Source organism: Taudactylus pleione, unplaced genomic scaffold (genome assembly GCF_031769625.1).
Source record: "Taudactylus pleione unplaced genomic scaffold, aTauple2 ptg000066l, whole genome shotgun sequence".
In the NCBI taxonomy this organism is placed as follows: domain Eukaryota; kingdom Metazoa; phylum Chordata; class Amphibia; order Anura; family Myobatrachidae; genus Taudactylus; species Taudactylus pleione.
In genome coordinates, this window is record NW_028284468.1 from 5,361,196 (window position 1) to 5,379,986 (window position 18,791).

The window sequence follows — 18,791 nt, forward strand, 5'->3', positions numbered from 1 at the left end:
CTAAGTGTTGTATGCATTGTATTTGTGTTTAGATCTGTTGTCATGTGCTTGTGACAAAACAAGAAGTTGCTTTCTCGTCCAAGCCAAACCATATGGGAGGGAAGACTGTTTCTGCCGGATCTATTGCACTTTGCGCGGGGCTGGTGCAGGTGCCGATACTAACTGATGACTGTTGCAGCCCCTGTCGTAAAAAAATAGTAAACACAGATTTATAATTTTGCTGTACACAGGAGGACGGAAGAGAGGCAGATTGCTAAAAACTGTTCTCTTGTATTTATTATATTTATTTTAAGCATTATTTTACACATAAGAAAGATACAAACACAAACGTCATTTCATAACATTTATTCCGAATATTTGAAGTTTCCAAGAAGAAAGCTGAAAAAGTCTCTAATAAAGAAAGAAAACGCCTATCACATAGGAAGAATCATACAGCACAATGCAATCCACGAGCTAAGAAGCAGATTCTGTCTGAAGGAAGTGTCTAGAACAAGAAGCCTTACTCACGATATAGAAAAACTTTGCTGTTTGACATAAAAAGAAGAGCTTGGCCTAGTTCTAATCTGCTTCTTACCATTTGTACAGGAGCTGGCTTTTACCAACACAACAGGAGAATGGACCGGGACATCGACTCAGAGCAGTTTCTATAAAACAATGCAGGGTTATTGCTAGAGAACCATGCAGAAACAATACAAAAGAGCGAAACATAATAATGAAAACAAAGAACAAAGCTAGTAAATTCTTGTTAGTAAGATTTAACCACTGGGTTTGGATTACTTTGCTTCACAACACAAACATTGTAGACTCTCAATATGCCTACCGACGGATAAATTATGCATTATATACGTACGTCTCCTAACTGCATACTGTTCAGACTGTAACATTGCTAACACAAAAAAAAAGATTTTGCTAAGAATTTTATGATTAATTTCCAATAGGTTTAACCCGTTTGTTGCCAGAGAAGGTGGAAGGCTACTCGTGCAGAAAACGGGTTTATTTCACAACGGTGTAGAACTGCGCCCCAAATAATGCGTGGAATGAATGAATCTCGCAGCAGAGAAACCGGTGTTAAATTCATTTTTCTTTTTCTTAAAAATAATTAGTCAGTTTAGTAATTCAACCATGTAAAAGATGATTGCACACCTCTCCTGGCATCTACGAGACAAGAGCAGGGGGCAGACTACAAATCCTTTGTTTTAATTAGCGTCACGAGAGGTTTGTCGTCGGGGCTATAATCTTCGTATGTTACTGGTGTTGCGTCATACATGGCAGGACGAGACTTTTTCCCAAACCTGAGAGAGAAAACAATAATAAATAAATTAGTGAGCAGAGCGGTTTAATGTGATCCAGGTACATGAACAGTAGATAGCTATTCTGCAGAACAGGACTTTGATGCTGGGCCGTAACAAGGCTTAGCGCCATGTACTGCCCCCGGCTCTTTGCGCATCATGTCGCGCATAGGGGGTTGGGGCCGCCAGCACTTGGAAGTGCAGCAGTGCACGGAGCTGTACACACGGTCGGGTGCCCACTTGCAGCGTCCAAAGGGTGGCACTGCTACAGTGTCACTGGCTGCAGGGTACCATTCCAGACACCCTGCTAGCCAGAAACAAGGGCCGTTGGGCAGCGATGGTGCCGCCCACATCGCCATGCGCGCTGTGTGGTGGCACCGGTCACACACCCCTAGGTACAGCCCTGCTTTCATGATGCTGTGTAGCAAACTGTACATGGACAGCATTGGTGGGCTTTGTAAAATGCTGCATAGTAAGCTACCATAAAGAGTTTCTGAGCACAGGTAAAGTATTCTAAGACAGCTGCAGGAATTTGCACAGTGAGTGACTGCTGCAGAAGACACTCTGGAATCACTGTGGCTACTTCTGTGGACACGGTGCAACCACAGATATTTGTAGTTGAGACAATTGTGTAAACTGGATTAAAGCAATCAAAGCTGATCACTGATTGGTGGCTGTGAGATACTGCACATTGTCACACAAAGAGATCTGCCCAAATATTTGTCCATTACCTTTGGGAGGAAAGCGATCAGAAAATCTGCAGGTCTCAGAGGAGGCAATGGGTGCCAAAGACAAGCAAAGTCACCATCCCAAGGCTGTCAGTAAACTCACTTCTCCTCTCCAATTATTTATTTAAAAGTTAAGGAGGCACCAGATATGTAAAACCTGGAAAAAAGACCATGCCAGAGCTAATTTGATACATGGAATTCCTTTGTGTCTAAAACCCTAGAGACGGCACCACCTGTGTCAGATCTTCTGTCAGATCACCAAAAGAATTAGCTGAAAGTGTTGTAGAGACGCCACTGATTACCGTAAGCCACAGATAACTATATACAGCAAAGCTAGCACAACAGATGCTATCCAGTGGGCTAAGCACGTGTTCAAATTCTGTTTCTCATTCCTTGAAGTAGACCAGTCATACCGGAAATGCAATGCAGGTTATTTACCTACAACAGATTGCTCTCATTACAGTCTCTATCATAATGGATGCCAGTTCAGCTAGGGAGCTCACAAAGGGAATTCTGTACTGCAAGGCACTTGGTGCCCAGTGGTCTGGGTCTCATTGTTTAGCCTCAGAACTAACAACTGGGCACCACATATCACTTCTAGCTTTTCAAGAACACATAAGAAGAAATCTGTAAAGATTCAGCCCAATATATGACAGATGTTAGCAATATAAGAATGTAGAAACTTACAGCACGATTCTCTGGACTGATATGAACCTCCTTTGGGTGATGACACCCTCCGCATCTCTCATCAGTGCATCTGCCCATGTACCCAAACATAGCATCATATTCTCCCAGTCACGGGGTGGTCTGTAGCTGTAACTGGCTTCATTTTTTATTGCAGCAAAATGTGGATCTCTTCAAAAACAAATTCTGGCATATTTAAGCGATAACTATGTGGCTTATGATTCCACAAAGGACTGAGGGGTCTATTATGGAAGATTTTATAGAAAAGAGTCTCAGGCAAGAATGTATTTACTTCCCGGTCTGTTGTGGAGATGGCACGTCGACTACTGACAGAGGGCCAGATTCAGAGCCGGACGCTCTGACAGAGCACTCGCTCTGAATCAGGGCCGGCCCTCTGGTTTTTCAGAACGGCCTCCTGGCCGCTCGCATAGCTGTGGGTGACCACCCACAGCTATAGCGAGCGGCCATGATGATGGTCACGATGGTCAAGACCATTGCGACCATCGGGCTTGCAACGAGACCCTTGTGGTATGGTCTCGTTGCCGCAAGCCCAAGAGTGCTTTCGGCTCTAACAGAGCGACGGTTTGCGCACTGGGCCACCATCAACCCGCTTGCGAGCGCATAGCGCTCGCGAGCGGGTCTGCATCAGGCCCAGAGTCTTCCCAGCCAGTGCCCTGCTGCATCTTTAATGCAAACCTGTGTGCACTATAAAGACAGAGAAGCTGTACCTAAAACGGCCGGACAGCTGGGACCTTTCATTTGTTAGTCCTGGTTATTTCTGCACTAGAATGATAACATATAGGAGAGGGTTTGCAGTTCTGGGTTCCATGATCACAATGGAGACAGTGGACCTGATTCAGACCTGGTCGCAAGCGCTGAGCGCTCGCAACCGGGTCGATAGTGGCCCAGAGCGCATGCGCACGACAGAGCCGGCTCCGTCGTGCACAGGCCAATCCGTCGCTCCGGGTCTCGCACCAAAGGGGGTGTGCTGTCGATGTTGAGTGACAGCACGCCCCCTTTGGTGGGCAGGCCGGGGGGGTGGCTGCCCAGACGGAGGCGCCGGGCAGCCTCCTCCATCTGACGGTTACATACACGCTAGGGTTTTTTATACCGATACCAAATCTCAAACCTTGGTGAAAACCAGTAGCAATGAGACTCCTTAGCAGACCCTAAGGATTACATACAGAAAGTGATTTATGCTGGAACCTTTCATCTATGAAAAAGACTAAGCATCTTTTTTTGCTCTTCATTTTTCTTTGATATTTGTCTATCCAGCGCCACCTGGCAACACAATCATTTCTCTGTTATACCGGTGTACTGGAGTATAGTGAGTCTCCATTTTTGTGTTATACCGGGGCAGCAGGTTTTGCGCACCATATTTAATAGTAATTTTTCTGTCTATTGTGTAAAGCCGACACTGTTAACATACTTTTATTGAGCTGCAGAAATGTAACCAAATAATACTTGATGGAAAAAAAAGCAAACAAACAAAAACCGCCCATGAATCCCTGCCAGGCTCATCCTGCTCACCGTGCGTGCCGAATTGATGCAATGGCGCTACTGAACTCGCTATCGATGCTCCTGCAGTTGTAGAATTCCTCATAGGCAGGTCGAGAAGATCCTTGATACTCGATGCGACTGATTCTGCAGATCCCCACAATAAGTATGATCAGCATGAGGACGAAGGCCACGCACAGTGCTCCTATAATGATGTAGAGTGAATGCCGTGGCATGTTGGTCAGACTCTCTGCCATATGGCCGGCTTTCCATTGCAAGTCTGCAGGCAGGAAGGAACAAAGAAGCAGTCTCAATGCATCATATGTGCAATAGAAGGACATTCATATAGACTGCTCTGTTTACACCTGACTTTCTGATGTTCTACATTTGCATTTATACTTTTAAGTTTCTCCCTATTGTAATTTTTCTAGTCAACAATACTTTATATACACTTTATACTCTACAATGAAAGCATTGAGTCGAAATGTTGCTGGTGGGGATATATGACTACTTAGTGCAGTCTGCAGATGAGCACACACAGTAGTCATCTGACAACCGGACTGTCAGACATGCCCAAAAAAGAATAAACTAAATTTTTCTCCAGCATGCCAATCATTTCTGGGTCTCCAATGTGCCCACATCTGACCAGTATGCCTATACCACCTATACGTTTCTTTTTGTTTTTCCTCCCAACAGTTAGTAAATAGTATTAGCTACATGGATAGTAATGGCAGTCTTGCCACCATCTCTGTGTGGACAATCTGCCATGCTTCATACTTACGGATCTCACAGTTGGCTCCGACCCACCCATGGGTACAGTGACAGATGTAGCCATTGGGTTGGTCTACGCAGGTACCAGCATGGTGGCATGGGTTACTGTCACACTCATTTACATCAATCTCACACTCCTCTCCTGAAAATAGATGAGACATCACATATCACACTGCATGGTAACAACTGGACACATACGTGTGACGTGATTGCAAACTAGCATGTGTATTTCATGCATCATTAGTGTATATGGCACAATGCCTCCGTGCTCAGCTGTAATAATGGCCGGAGTGGTAAAGGCTAACTTAGTGCTTCACCAGGCCTGTCTCTGCAGTTGTGTGAATGGGTCAGCAGCTCAGGAGTAGTGAAATCAGAAGCCCACGTGTGCACTTTCAGTTTCTTTAGGGTGGAAAAATGTTTATGTCAGGTATACATTATGCAATTATCGCCTATAATCGCACAGTGTATGGTTGCAACCAATCAGCGGTGATCACTCTGTCGGACATGCTGAAATCATCCAGCATGTCCGATATTGGTCGGCAGCATCTGGCAGCGTATGCACTGCTGCAGCCCACCCCCCAACCCTTTTCCTTCATTGGGAAATGTCTCCTCCCCATGGAGGGAATGCAGATATTGTGTGGCCATACACCCTGACATATCTCACAGTGTGCAGCCACCACATCTGATGGGTGACAGCCTGACTAACAATCTATAGGGCAGTGTAGGCTCATCATTAGTGTAAAAATCTATTTTATTTATGTATTTTAAAAACAAACATATTTAAATATACATGGTATATAAATTTGAATACACATGGTATATCTATGAAGATACATGGTAGATATATTTGAATATACATGGTATATATATTTGAAGATACATGGTATATATATTTGAATATACATGGTATATATTTGAAGATACATGGTATATATATTTGAATATACATGGTATATATTTGAAGATACATGGTATATATATTGGAATATACATGGTATATATAATTGAATATTATTATGATTTATTTATATGGGGCCACAGTGTTCCTCAGCGCCTTACATAGTACATAAAGAAATTGTAGACAAGCAACTTACAGAACAATACAATACAGGACCAGGACATGGATAATATATATTGCTACACTAGCGACCATAACACCGAGATAAGCAACAGAGCATAAGCCACCAAGTGTTAGGTGCCCTAGTGGTGAGTAAGAAGTAGATGAAACTAAAGTAGGGAGAAGCACAAGAGGGTAGAGGGCCCTGCTCGTAAGAGCTTACATTCTAAAAGACAGTGGCATATATTTGAAGATACATGGTATATATATATTTGAATATACATGGTATATATTTGAAAAGACATGGTTTATACATTTGAAGATAGCCATTGCCAACAGAAGCCATCGCTAGCTGGCTATGGTTAACCAGCTTATTTAAAGGCCACCAAATCTTTGTTTGTGTTCACCTATGTTTCCAGAGCAACTCACCCATAAACCCAGAGGCACATACGCAGGTAGCGTTGAGTCCTTCACTGTCACAAGTCCCTCCATTTTGACAGCTCACATTCACACACGGGTCCTTGTACAGCTCACAATGACGGCCTGGAAACACAGCAATTTATGGCGTAAATAAGGTACAGTGAGTAAGATCTATTCTCTTACTAGTATGCTGGTGCTTCTGATTTAGCAGTTTAGCATTATTGTGTCTGCTTTAGTCTGTAGCTGATCTCCAATTTTCAAGGACCTAGTGTTAATTTGCTACAAGACCATCTCATCTGGAGAGCAGCACAGAGCAGTAAGAGTCGTTATAGGATCCCATCATGTTATATCTTGTAAAGAAGAGCAGGAATTGGACACCACAGGACAACCTATACTGTTTGGGATCTGCTAAATGGTGCATCAATGCATGTATGACAGTTACAACACTGTATTGGCCCCCTCAAAAAGGCACCGAAGTTACAATAAATGACAGGAAATAGCCCTACCTTTCATGACATGGGCCTCTCTCATGGTTAATCCTCTTGACATGATGATATTAATGAGTATGGCATAACATCTGCCACATGATGTTGTCTAATATGTTGAAAGCATAGACCAGTAAGTCATCCTGGGGGAGATGTATCAAACCTTGGAGTGTGATCAACTAGAGAAGTTGCCGAATCGGGTTGGGTACAGGATGCTGGTGATCAGAATCCCGACGCCAGCATCCCGACGGTTAGAATACTGACACCTGTTGGTGGGTAACCTAACCCTCCCCCTCTCCCTAACCCTCCCTGGTGCCTAAACCTAACCTCCCCCCCAGTGCCTAAACCTGACCTTCACCCTTAAATCTTAACCCTAACCCTCCTAACCCAACTACTTGGGATGCTGACACCGGGATCCTGAGAGGTGTCGGAATTCCGATGCCGGAATCCCCGCGGTCAGTATTATGACCACATCCCACCCAATCAGCTTCTGTCATTTAAAGACTGTGGGCCTGATTCAGACCCATTTGCAAGCAGCCGCTCGCTCATTCCTGGACGATGTTATGCAATTGCGCATGCATCGCAGTGCGTGTGCGCGAACTAGTCCGAGCAATCGGGAAGCGCTTGCTCGCCCAGCAAAGACAGCCCAGTGGAATGAGTGACAGGAGATGCCGTTTGTGGGTGGTAACAAGGGCAGGCCTGTAGTAATGGGGGAGTGGAGGTGCGAACACAGGCGTGTCTGAGTGTTTCAATGCCATTTCAGAGGCGTGCATAATTAACAGGCAGCGTCATAGTACACGTCACCTGGTTGAATTATACACTGAAGTGATCGCAGTGCTTGCGGTAGGGTACAATCAACTGCAAGCGCTGCGGTCAGATCCGATGGACCCCGATGGTTGTATATATCTCCTGGAGATGACTTCGCTAGTGGGCGGCTAAAGACAGGCTGGTGGGTGTATGCATACGATCGCACGCCAAGACATAGCGGCGTGCTTATGCCTTGCCGTGCGATTGCCTGCCTTGATGTCACTTAGCTGAATTTGCATACGCTGGGAGAGAGCAGCCGCATCTAGCGAGCGGGGCTGAATCAGGCCCTGTGCTCGATAAATGACAGTTAGAAGGTGATTGGTTACTTTGGGAACTTTTCCCTTTTATCAGTCTCCAAGCCAAGGCTTGCTATATCTCCCCTCCTGACACATGCCAAACCCACTAGGAAACATTACATTTTTAAACATTCTCAGACAATTTCAATGACACCTGGCGTTTACTAGGAGGTAAGAGTTCATAATCATAAAAGGTATTTGGTTGGACTTGGACATCACTAGTAAAGTAATGTTGTGGATTTTGGAGCAGGTTGAGTGGTTAGGGCCAAAATGGTAAAACTATGTGTATGCTATAAAGATACTCAGGATACACTAAAGCCCTCTATTCAGTATGAGCTTAACTTGTAATTCACTCATCACCCTTATGTCACATGTTATACAATGATTGTGCCTGTGTCAGCAATAGTCCTAACCCCTCCGTCTGTGTTTCAGTTTAGAGATCATAAACAGTTTGTGGCTCCATTTATAAAACTAGATCACTCTACTCTGCATCTCTACACTCTGATTAGTCATACAGAGATCAATGTGACAAGCAGGGGCGTAACTAGAACTGTTTGGGCCCCATAGCAACATTTTTAAGGGGCCCCCCTAACTTAGGTCTTACACAAAGCCCATAGTAGTTCCACTAAAACATTAAATGCCCACTGTAATGGTGCCCCTTATGCAATGCCCACTGTAATGGTGCCCCTTACTCAGTGCCCCCAGTAGTAATAATACCCCCTATAGTAATGCACCTTGTAACAATGCACCCCCAGTAAAAATGCCCCCTGCAGTGCCACCAGTAGTAATGCTCCCTGTAATGCCCCTTGAAGTGCCCCCAGTAGTAAGGGCACCTGTAGTGCCCCCAGTTACAATGGTCCCAATAGTGCCCCCATATGACGTCCCCAGGAGTAAGGCCCCTGTAGTACCCCCATATGATGCCCCTGTAGTGTACATATCTATATCTAGATATAGATATATATTGGAGCTGTCTGTATAATTAAGATAAAGGGCACTGTAGATCTTAATAAAATGAGCAGTCTGTTATGGAAGTCAGTCACTTTTACTCACCCCTATAAGATCCGCTGCGCTGGGACAGACAGTGGAGAACAGTGCTGAGTTGCAGGCACACAGGTGGCCTCTCTATGCGTGGTCGGTTGTACTTTAGTTCCTGGTCTCCCTGCTCCTCGGTGGATGACACAGTGCAGCGGGAGGGAGGCCAGGGATACCGGGAGGAGGACCTGTGCAGCGTCATGACGCGATATGTGCAGGCGCCTGATCACGGGCCAGTGCCACAACAAAAGTGATGGGGAAGGCGGTGCGTTCTTCGGAAGGGGGAGGGGAGCCAAACGGGCGACCAGTGGGCTAATTAAGTTAAAACAGTATTTAATATTAGCCTCAGACTCGCGGCAGAGATGCGGTTTGCGCCAGTGAGCACTCGGGGCCCCTCATGACCTCGGGGCCCGGTGGTGTGCCCCTTGTACCCCCCTGTCGCCGGGCCTGAATCCGTCCTCCGGCTGCTGCTGGCGCCGGGGGGGAAATGAAGAAGCCGGGCGCCCGCTGGTAACACAATCTCAGCGGGCGCCCAGCAAATGGAGGGTGCAGGGGGTGCGATCGCTGGGCTGGCGGGCCCCTTAAGCCGCCGGGCCCCATAGCAACCGCACCCCCTGCACCCTCCATAGTTACGCCACTGGTGACAAGGCTCCATGAGACTATGGCCCTCATTCAGAGCCGTACGCTCTGAGCAGAGCGCACGCTCTGAATGAGGGCCGGCCTCCATGAAAATGGAGCGTCCTCCTGGACGCTCGTATAGCTGTGGGTCACCACCCACAGGCTATACGAGCGTGCAGTTTGATGGCCGCGATGGTCGTGACCATCGCGACCATCGAAACTGCGAGCCGGAGCCTGCGGTTGAGGTTTTCAACCGCAAGCTCCGGAGTGATTTTGGCTCTATCAGAGCCAAAATCACTCCCACTACCATCACTAGTGATGTCAGTGGGCCGGCTTCTGACGGGAGGCGTTCCCGTGGGAACGCCCCCGGCAGGGAGGCACGCCCCCGGCACGCCTACCAAAGGGGGCGTGCTGTCAATCAACATCGACAGCATGCCCCCTTTGATCAGACACAACGAGCGAAGGACTTTCCTTCGCTCGTCGCGTCTGGCGCATGCGCACGACGGAGCTCCCTCCGTCGTGCGCATGCTCAGTCCAGAACATCGACCCACTTGCGAGCGGACAGCCGCTCGCGAGTGGGTCTGAATCAGGCCCTATCACAGTAGTTATGTGTTTATTAATTAACAATACTTTGATAAAGTCACACACTGAAATGTTATAAATGTGTTGAGTATGGCTTGAATACGACACCAGACAATTGTGTTCTCCATGTTTAGGTAAAATGTACCAATTTGCATTACAAAGTAGGATGGTAGAAGGCTTGCCCTGCAATAACATATGAGAGTAGTATCCTTCTTACACTCAGCAGAGCCATAACATAGTAGTTATGTAGAGTTGTACCTATGTCTGCTTCCCCCTCCCCATAAAATATCCATATCAGCATCCGTCTGTAGACACATTATCAGGGCAATTCAATTTGGAGCAAAAAGTCAGTTTTTTAGCGATAATTTCGCACCGATGACGTCATTATCGCTGGTTTTGGTTTTACACCGTATTCAAAAACTCTTTGAAAAAAAACGGGGATAACTTTTCACCACTGAATAGGTGGCGAAAAAAAGTGCAGAATTGGGGTTTAAGGGTGCAGGCTTAAAAAAAATAGCCTGCACCCCTAGACATGTCATTTTAAAAATAGGGACACCCCAAAATAATTATTTAAAATTTGGGGTGACAAAAAAAATGGGAAAAAAGTGTTTAAAAATAGGGAAATACGTTCAGGGCTATTCTGCAAGTATGAGGCCGGTGTATTCTAGAATAGGCTATTAGCGGCAGGTGCATATTTGCAGAATTTTTAAATAAAGACTTTAGGGACTTAAAAATATACTAGTACCCATTTTCATGTACCCCAAATTTGATGGGACCACTTAAAAAAACTGAAAATAAAACACTTCTTCAATGTCGGGAAAAAACACCTGCAGCGGCTATTTAATACCTCGACTTTTATTTGCAGGCTAAAACGGGGGAACCCATAGTGATCCCCCATGTTTTTGCAGCTTTAGGGGGGTCCTACAATTTATTCCAGGTAAACTTCGTTTTTTTTCGCCGATCCAACTTCGCCGGCTCCCGTTTTCGTAGCTTTTAAATTGAATATGGGGATAAAGTGGGCGCATCTCCGATGTGGAGCGAAAAGTCCAGCATGGACTTTTCGCTCCCATATTGAATACCCCTATATGTCACATCTAAAACTTATGACGGTATGTAGTTAAGATGCCGGCGATTGAACTCCCAGTGCTGGAAACCCAACATCAATTAAGATGCCGACACCAGAATGTAAGTATAGCTGGACAGGATAGGTTTACGCTGTGGGGGGGGTTAGGTTTAGGCACCAACAGAGGGGTTAGGCTGCGAGGGGGGAGGGTTAGGCTGTGGGCAGGGGGTGTTATGTTTATGTACCCCTGGTGGGGGGGGGTTAGGCACTAAGGAGGGTTAAGTTTAGGCACCAAGGGGGAGGGGTAGGGGTAAGGCACAAATGAGGAGGATTAGGGTTAGGCTGATGGGGGGTGGGTTAGGATGCAGGAAGGGAGGGTTAGTGGGTGTAGGGGGGAGGGTTAGAGTACTTACGAAGCCCCTGTCAGGATTCTGAGCACCGGAATGCCGCTGTCTGTCTTTTAACCGCCAGCATCCCAACTGCCGGTCTCACGTATGTATTCCCTTATGACTGGTAAGCGGGAGTGAGGGAGACAAGAGGTTGTGTGTAGTACAGTGCTCAGACAGAGCGGGATGTAATACACTAGTCAGGAGGCGCATCTCTTGCTGATGCTGGAGGGCTGATGCAGCGAGTCGCAATAATGATAAACATGACGACGATCGACTGCGCTAGATTGCTGCTTCTGATTGGCTGAATGAAACCCGACCCCTCCCACTAAAAACATTTAACTAATTAATGTAGCTGCTACATTATATGAAGTTGGGGCCATCTATTTGCATATTTTTTTTTAGATTTTTATTGCAAATAATGTCATACAATGAGAACATTAAACAGTAATAATCACATTTCAAAAAATTCAGCAAAGCAATTATCGTAAAAAAGTACAGTATACTGACATACATAATGTGTCCTTACGTGACATTTCTACAAAAGTGGTCATACAAGACCTCATATTTGCGTTTTTTAATTGATATTTCCATTTTGACTTCAACAGGATGCTATCAGGGTCACCTAAACTTTAGGCAGACCCTGGAGCTGGTAGGTTTGTGGCTGCTTCAAAGGAGCATGGCTATGTCCCCTAGTTGTACATACAACTATGGTGCACTCTGCCTTGAAACATGATACTGGCATCGCAGGGGAGGGGGCTGGCATGGTTACGACTCACCTGCACTACCAGGCCCCTACAAAAGTAATCTGTAACCTCCCCCCATCCTCTCTCCGTGCCCCTGGAAAGGGTGCTCTAATCCCTGGTGGGTCCCACTGCCTGATGGCCCCTCCCCCTCCTTTATGGGTCAGGTTTCAGACCATGCACTCGAATAATGCATTGTTACTGTATTAGAGGGTCAGTCACTTGGTGGAGCAGGACCGTAAACTTGTGGCTGGCCACACCCAAAAGCATGGGTCCCTGCCGCTACATTCCCCCGTTAGGCCCTTTATGCCCCTGTATGACACTGTCTCAAGGTGTGTCCAATTGAACATAAGCATGTCAGTGTGCTTTCTCATATGTGTGTCTTTTCCTGCTATTGCAAATGCGGACAACTACACCTGAACTCCATAGTGTCACCTTTTCATGGCTGTTACAGAATTTATCTCTTGAAGTGACTGCAATGATCTGTTGTATAGATGAACTATAAGGTACAGCTGTTTTTATCATTTATAACAAGTGCTTGTCAAGATGTACTGAGTCAGAGGCAGCCAACGTGTGTTCTCCTGAACAAGTTACAGCATTCTTCTTGCTGCAGGGCTGCATTTGACTGACTAAAATTGTAACTAAAATGACACCCTTCTTGTTCTATGATCAACCAACATAACCTTACGCACCTAATATAATTCATTATCCTATTATAAGCCGACCTTATGGAAAAATACAGTAAGGTTGGAGAGTCTTTCCAGTAATAAGCCTTTTTTACCAGGGACGTAGTGTGGGTGAAACAAAGGGAGCTCAGGCTCCGGGCACTGACGCCAGCAGGGTGCGCCACCCAGGTAAAAGTGGAAATTGTTTTTGTCCCCACAGTTATCACTCAATCGCCAGGGACAGTTCCATTCCCCAGTGCAGCAGGAAAGAAACTAATGAACGGGATGTTGTTTACAATTCTGCACTCTTTAGCATCAGACTTCCTGAGCAAGTGAACTAGGCTCTGATTGGTGCTCCGGATTTGTGGTTATGGGAGTTGGCTATAGAGTCCATAGGTCTACTTCTGGATGACTGGCCCCACCCCCAGGATGAGCCACAAATGAGTTTCTTTGCAGGCCTGTCCCTCCCCTCCGGTATCATGCTCCGCCCTCTCCTCTTACATGATACTAGTGACCATAGAGTTTGTTCATTCTTACCACTATCTATTTTTCCTTCTCCTGACTCCTGTCTATTCCAATCCTCTCTCTGATTTTTTCTGCACTTGATTCCCCCAGTGAGCCCATCATGCTCAAGTCTGACACTGTAATCGCTCATTTTATTTCCCCTTCACCTTGCCCCACCATGATGGCTCGGACACCCCTCCCCCTCAGAGGAAAGGGCGGTGGGGGTGAGGTACCATAGCATGGTCATGCTCCTGGGTGTCATGGCATCAAGTTTCGCCTCTGTTTCCATCAGAGCTGCTGTCATTTCTGAAAACGCAACTTACATGGCTTCCCCTTATGTCAGTGTTTCCCCACGCCAGTCCTCATGGCCCACTCCCAGTCTAGACATGGATATCCCTGCTTCAGCACAGGTGGGTACATCACACTGACTAAGTGACCTGTGCTCATGCTTGGATATCTTAGTACATGCACTGTGAGTGGGCCATGAGAACCAAGTTATTAAACACGTCCTTAAGTCAATGCTTTAACTGCCATGTAATCAGTCATGACATGGGTAAGTCCAGAACAAGAATGGCAGCCATTGTGGCCCATGGCATGCTTAGAATATCCAGCATTGACATAAAGAACTGCCATGTTTTCTTAGAGGCAAAGTCTCTGCAATAGAAAGGTTTGTTTGGCTGTAATACTGAAGCATTATACTAATAGGCATGTTTCTGCAGAATTCCCAATAATTTGCTGCCTCCGAATCTACCTGATAAAGTCTCACTATGGGAGAACCCTTTTCTGCTTGGCATGGGACTTACTGTATAACATAAATCCCAACTATGGAGGGACAGTCACAATTCGCAGACATCAAAAGGGGTGTTGGTATTTACAAAAATGGGCATTTTCCCTAAATTGTGCAAGGTTTGTGTGGATTGTGGGTGTGGGCTATTTTGTCCAGATTTCTCATGTCTAAAGCTGTCAACACACTTTTCCGATTGCATGCTGATTGGGTAAAACTGTCCCGATCAGCCGTGCAGTCTCTCCCCAGTGTGACCCCCTGTCAGCCACGTACACACAGTGTGGGCCTGATTCAGAGCCGCTCGCTCTGACATAGCGCTAACTCTGAATCAGGGCCGGGCTTATTTTTTGGGGGGGATCGGCCTCTTGGCCGCTCGCATGGCTGTGGGTGGTTCTGGCTATAGGATTTAAAACTACAAATATACTAAATACTAACCCAGGAGTGTTTTGCATTTAATATTATTGCCCTTTAAAATACGGCCACCAAAACCACTGATAAGCAGCAGCTTTAAATATACCCCTAAAAGTTTAGAGATTGCCCGAGTCTGCACTACAGTTTACATATACTATAATTTACTATGGGGATGCAATAGAAGAGGTAATATGAGGAAGGATTTCTGCTGTTGCTGACATACTTTAAATGCCAAAAGAGTTTGTAAACATAGATTTAAATATCTAAGGTAAATCAATGCATGAAAATGAAGCGTGCCAGCATATATTTTTATCCTCTATCCTTCTTATGTTAATGTGATTTATTTTTGAGATTAAATATGTCTCTTGGCTCTCAGCCTACTTCTTTGTCTGTTTCATATCCTTGCATTAATCTACATAATAAAATGACTACAAATACACATCAAACAGATATATCAAAGCCATAGTCCCTGTTCTAAGCACCTCTCACAATGCACATCTAGCCACACAAACCACCTTATGAAAAGGAGCCACTGCTGTTAAATAAATGTGTAGCTGCTCAGACCCTATTTTACATAGATATTTACTATACTATAACCAGCAGAAAGCCACAGACCTGCAAAATACATATTCTCATGATTGACAGATATGATGACTGCTCTGTACAGTACAATAACCAGCCACAGAATATTATATAGGAGTATTAAAATTAATAATTAACCAATTTATGTATCTCATTACCAAGCCCGATCACTCAGCCTTTTTACAGATGTGTCCTCATACACTATTGCTGCAGTCTCGCCAATCAGCCATTCTCAGTACGCCAAGTCCCGTGCGACTCGGCTTGCGCAGAGTGTCTTTTTAGCATCTTTTCCCCCCCAAAAATACATCTTAGTCACAATTGGATGTGACAAACTGTTTCAGGAGACTGCACTGATTCATTGTACATGCAAAACTTTTACGGTGGGTTGGGTACGGGATCCGGGGGGTCAGTATCCTGACAGCCAGAATCCCGACAGATTTTTGTAAGTAATATAACCCTTACCTTAACGCTTCCCCAAACCTAAATCACCCCTTCTGCAGCCTAACCCTCCCCTTCCCACAGCCTAACCCTAACCCACCCCTCCCACAGCCTAACCATAAACCTCCCTTCCCACAGCCTAACCCTTACCCTCTCCTCCTGCAGCCTAATCATAACCCTCCCCCTAGTGCCTAACCCTCTCCCTAACCATAAGGGCGGGATGTACTAAATGGAAAATTTCTGGGGTTTACCGCATTTTCCATATGTACTATTGGGTGCCCTTATGCTCCAGGTTTCTGTCCTCCCTGAGCTCGCCTTAGGACCCTTCGTTACGGTTTGACAGAGGGTAATGTTCTACAGCTCCGCATGGTATGATGGATCCTCCCAGCATGACACGCGGCCGCCGCGTCACTCTGAGCATGTACAGATGGACTCCCGGGTTATAAACCCAGAAGTCCAGGGCGCAGCACTGATCGCAAAGGACAACTCTTATCGGAAAAGAGCTGTCCTTTGCGGTACTGATGGCATATGTTAGTATATATGCGATCAGTAGAAATGCGATGTCTGGCGGGATGTACCGCACAATGTTAGTACATCTCACCCATAGTTTCCCCTGACCCTAAGACTTACATCCGCAATCTGTTGGGATTCTGACAGTCGGAATGCCACTGTCGGTATTGTGACCGTGCTGACTACATCCCTTTTACAGTATGTCTGTTTGCAGGCGAGTCTGAATCTGTATACGAAGTGCTACGATGCAGCGGCCACGGCTTTTTTCCACCCAGAGTTCTATTGTGTTTCGTGTACAGACTCAGTCGCACACAGATATACAAGTGTCACATATAAAATTAATCTGTGCAGTCTCCTGAAGTGGTTTGTCGCATATGATTGCGACTAATGCTGGATACACACTGGCTGATATATTGGCCGATCAATTGATCGGCCAATATATCTGCTGCTCGTCGGCCAGTGTGTACAGACGATGAGTCTGTGAACGACATCATTGGCCGTGCTGCACAGCCGATGGACAGATATGTCTGCAGACATCGGAAAGTGTGTAGCGTACACATGCAACGGCGGTCGCAGGGAGGGGGGCGGGACCCGCGGTTGCCGGATAGATGAAGGTCGCTCAGTGTGCATGAACAACCATCATCTACAGATATATCTGCAGTTCACTCCATCTGCAGATATGTCTGTCAGGTGTGTACCCACCTTAAGACGTATTTTCAGTCAAAAAGACGCGAAAAACACTCAGCACAAACCGATTTGCACAGGACCTGGCAGCTCACTCCCGTCAGGCATCATGCTACGCATGGCGTATTAAGGCTAGGAGGTATATTTACTAAAGGTCGATTTTAATCGATCAAAATCAATTAAAATCGATGTTGTGTTTCTGGGGCTAAATCACACATTTACTAACAGACAACTTTTCAATTAGTTTTTTAAGTATTAGTAAATGTGATTTAGTCCCAGAAACAAAACATCAATGTTGATTGATTTTGATTGATTTTAAATCAATCTTTAGTAAATATACCCCTAGGTGTATGATGACACATCTGTATATGCTCTCTGAATACTCAGCACTTTATTAAAGCCTACCCTATACATACCTATACTACCCACAGTACCCCCTCATATCTATCCTACTCCCACCTATACTACCCACACTAATACACCCTTACTCCTACTCTACTCCCACCTGTACTACCCACACTAATGCCTCCTCACTCATACCCTACTCCCACCTGTACTACCCACACTGATGTCCTCTCACTCATACCCTACTCCCACCTATAGTGCCCACACTAATGTCCTCTCACTCCTACTCTACTCCCACCTGTACTACCCACACTAATGCCTCCTCACTCATACCCTACTCCCACCTGTACTACCCACACTAATGTCCTCTCATTCCTACCTGTACTACCCACACTAATGTCCTCTCACTCCTACCCTACTCCCACCTGTACTACCCACACTAATGCCTCCTCACTCATACCCTAATCCCACCTATACTGCCCACACTAATGCCCCTCACTCCTACTCTACTCCAACCTATACTACTTACTATAATACCCCCTCACTCCTACCCTGCTCCCACCTAAACTTCCCACAGTAATACCCCCTCATATCTATCCTACTCCCACCTATACTACCCACACTAATACATCCTTACTCCTACTCTACTCCCACTTGTACTACCCACACTAATGCCTCCTCACTCATACCCTACTCCCACCTATACTACCCACACTAATGTCCTCTCACTCCTACCCTACTCCCACCTATACTACCCACACTAATACACCCTTACTCCTACTCTACTCCCACTTGTACTACCCACAATAATGCCTCCTCACTCATACCCTACTCCCACCTATACTGCTTACACTAATGTCTTCTCACTCATACCCTACTCCCACCTATACTACCCACACTAATACACCCTTACTCCTACTCTACTCCCACCTGTACTACCCACACTAATGCCTCCTCACTCATACCCTACTCCCACCTATACTGCACACACTAATATCCTCACTCCTACCCTACTCCCACCTGTACTACCCACACTAATGCCTCCTCACTCATACCCTACTCCCACCTGTACTACCCACACTAATGCCTCCTCACTCATACCCTACTCCCACCTATACTGCTTACTATAATACCCCCTCACTCCTACCCTACTCCCACCTATACTACCCACAGTAATACTCCCTCATATCTATCCTACTCCCACCTATACTACCCACACTAATACCCCCTTACTCCTACTCTACTCCCACTTCTACTACCCACACTAATGTCCTCTCACTTCTACCCTACTCCCACCTGTACTACCCACACTAATGCCTCCTCACTCATACCCTACTCCCACCTATAGTGCCCACACTAATACCCCCTTACTCCTACTCTACTCCCACTTCTACTACCCACACTAATGTC

The 18,791-nt window shown here is 45.9% G+C and overlaps 1 protein-coding gene across 2 annotated transcripts in view; it reads right to left on the reverse strand.

The window, feature by feature from the left end:
* Positions 1-261: 261 nt before the first annotated feature.
* Positions 262-18,791, reverse strand: part of DNER (delta/notch like EGF repeat containing) — a 219,841-nt gene continuing 201,311 nt past the window's right edge. The window contains exons 10-14 of one of the 2 annotated variants that reach the window (XM_088466569.1): positions 6,456-6,569; positions 4,980-5,111; positions 4,232-4,478; positions 1,144-1,292; positions 262-644 (exon numbers count right to left, since the gene is read on the reverse strand). In XM_088466569.1, the coding sequence (XP_088322695.1) occupies positions 1,181-1,292; positions 4,232-4,478; positions 4,980-5,111; positions 6,456-6,569 (605 nt within the window). In that variant the 3' untranslated portion in view covers positions 262-644; positions 1,144-1,180. Of the gene's footprint in view, positions 1,293-4,231; positions 4,479-4,979; positions 5,112-6,455; positions 6,570-18,791 lie in introns of both variants that reach the window. The other variant, XM_088466570.1, reaches the window with a different exon arrangement.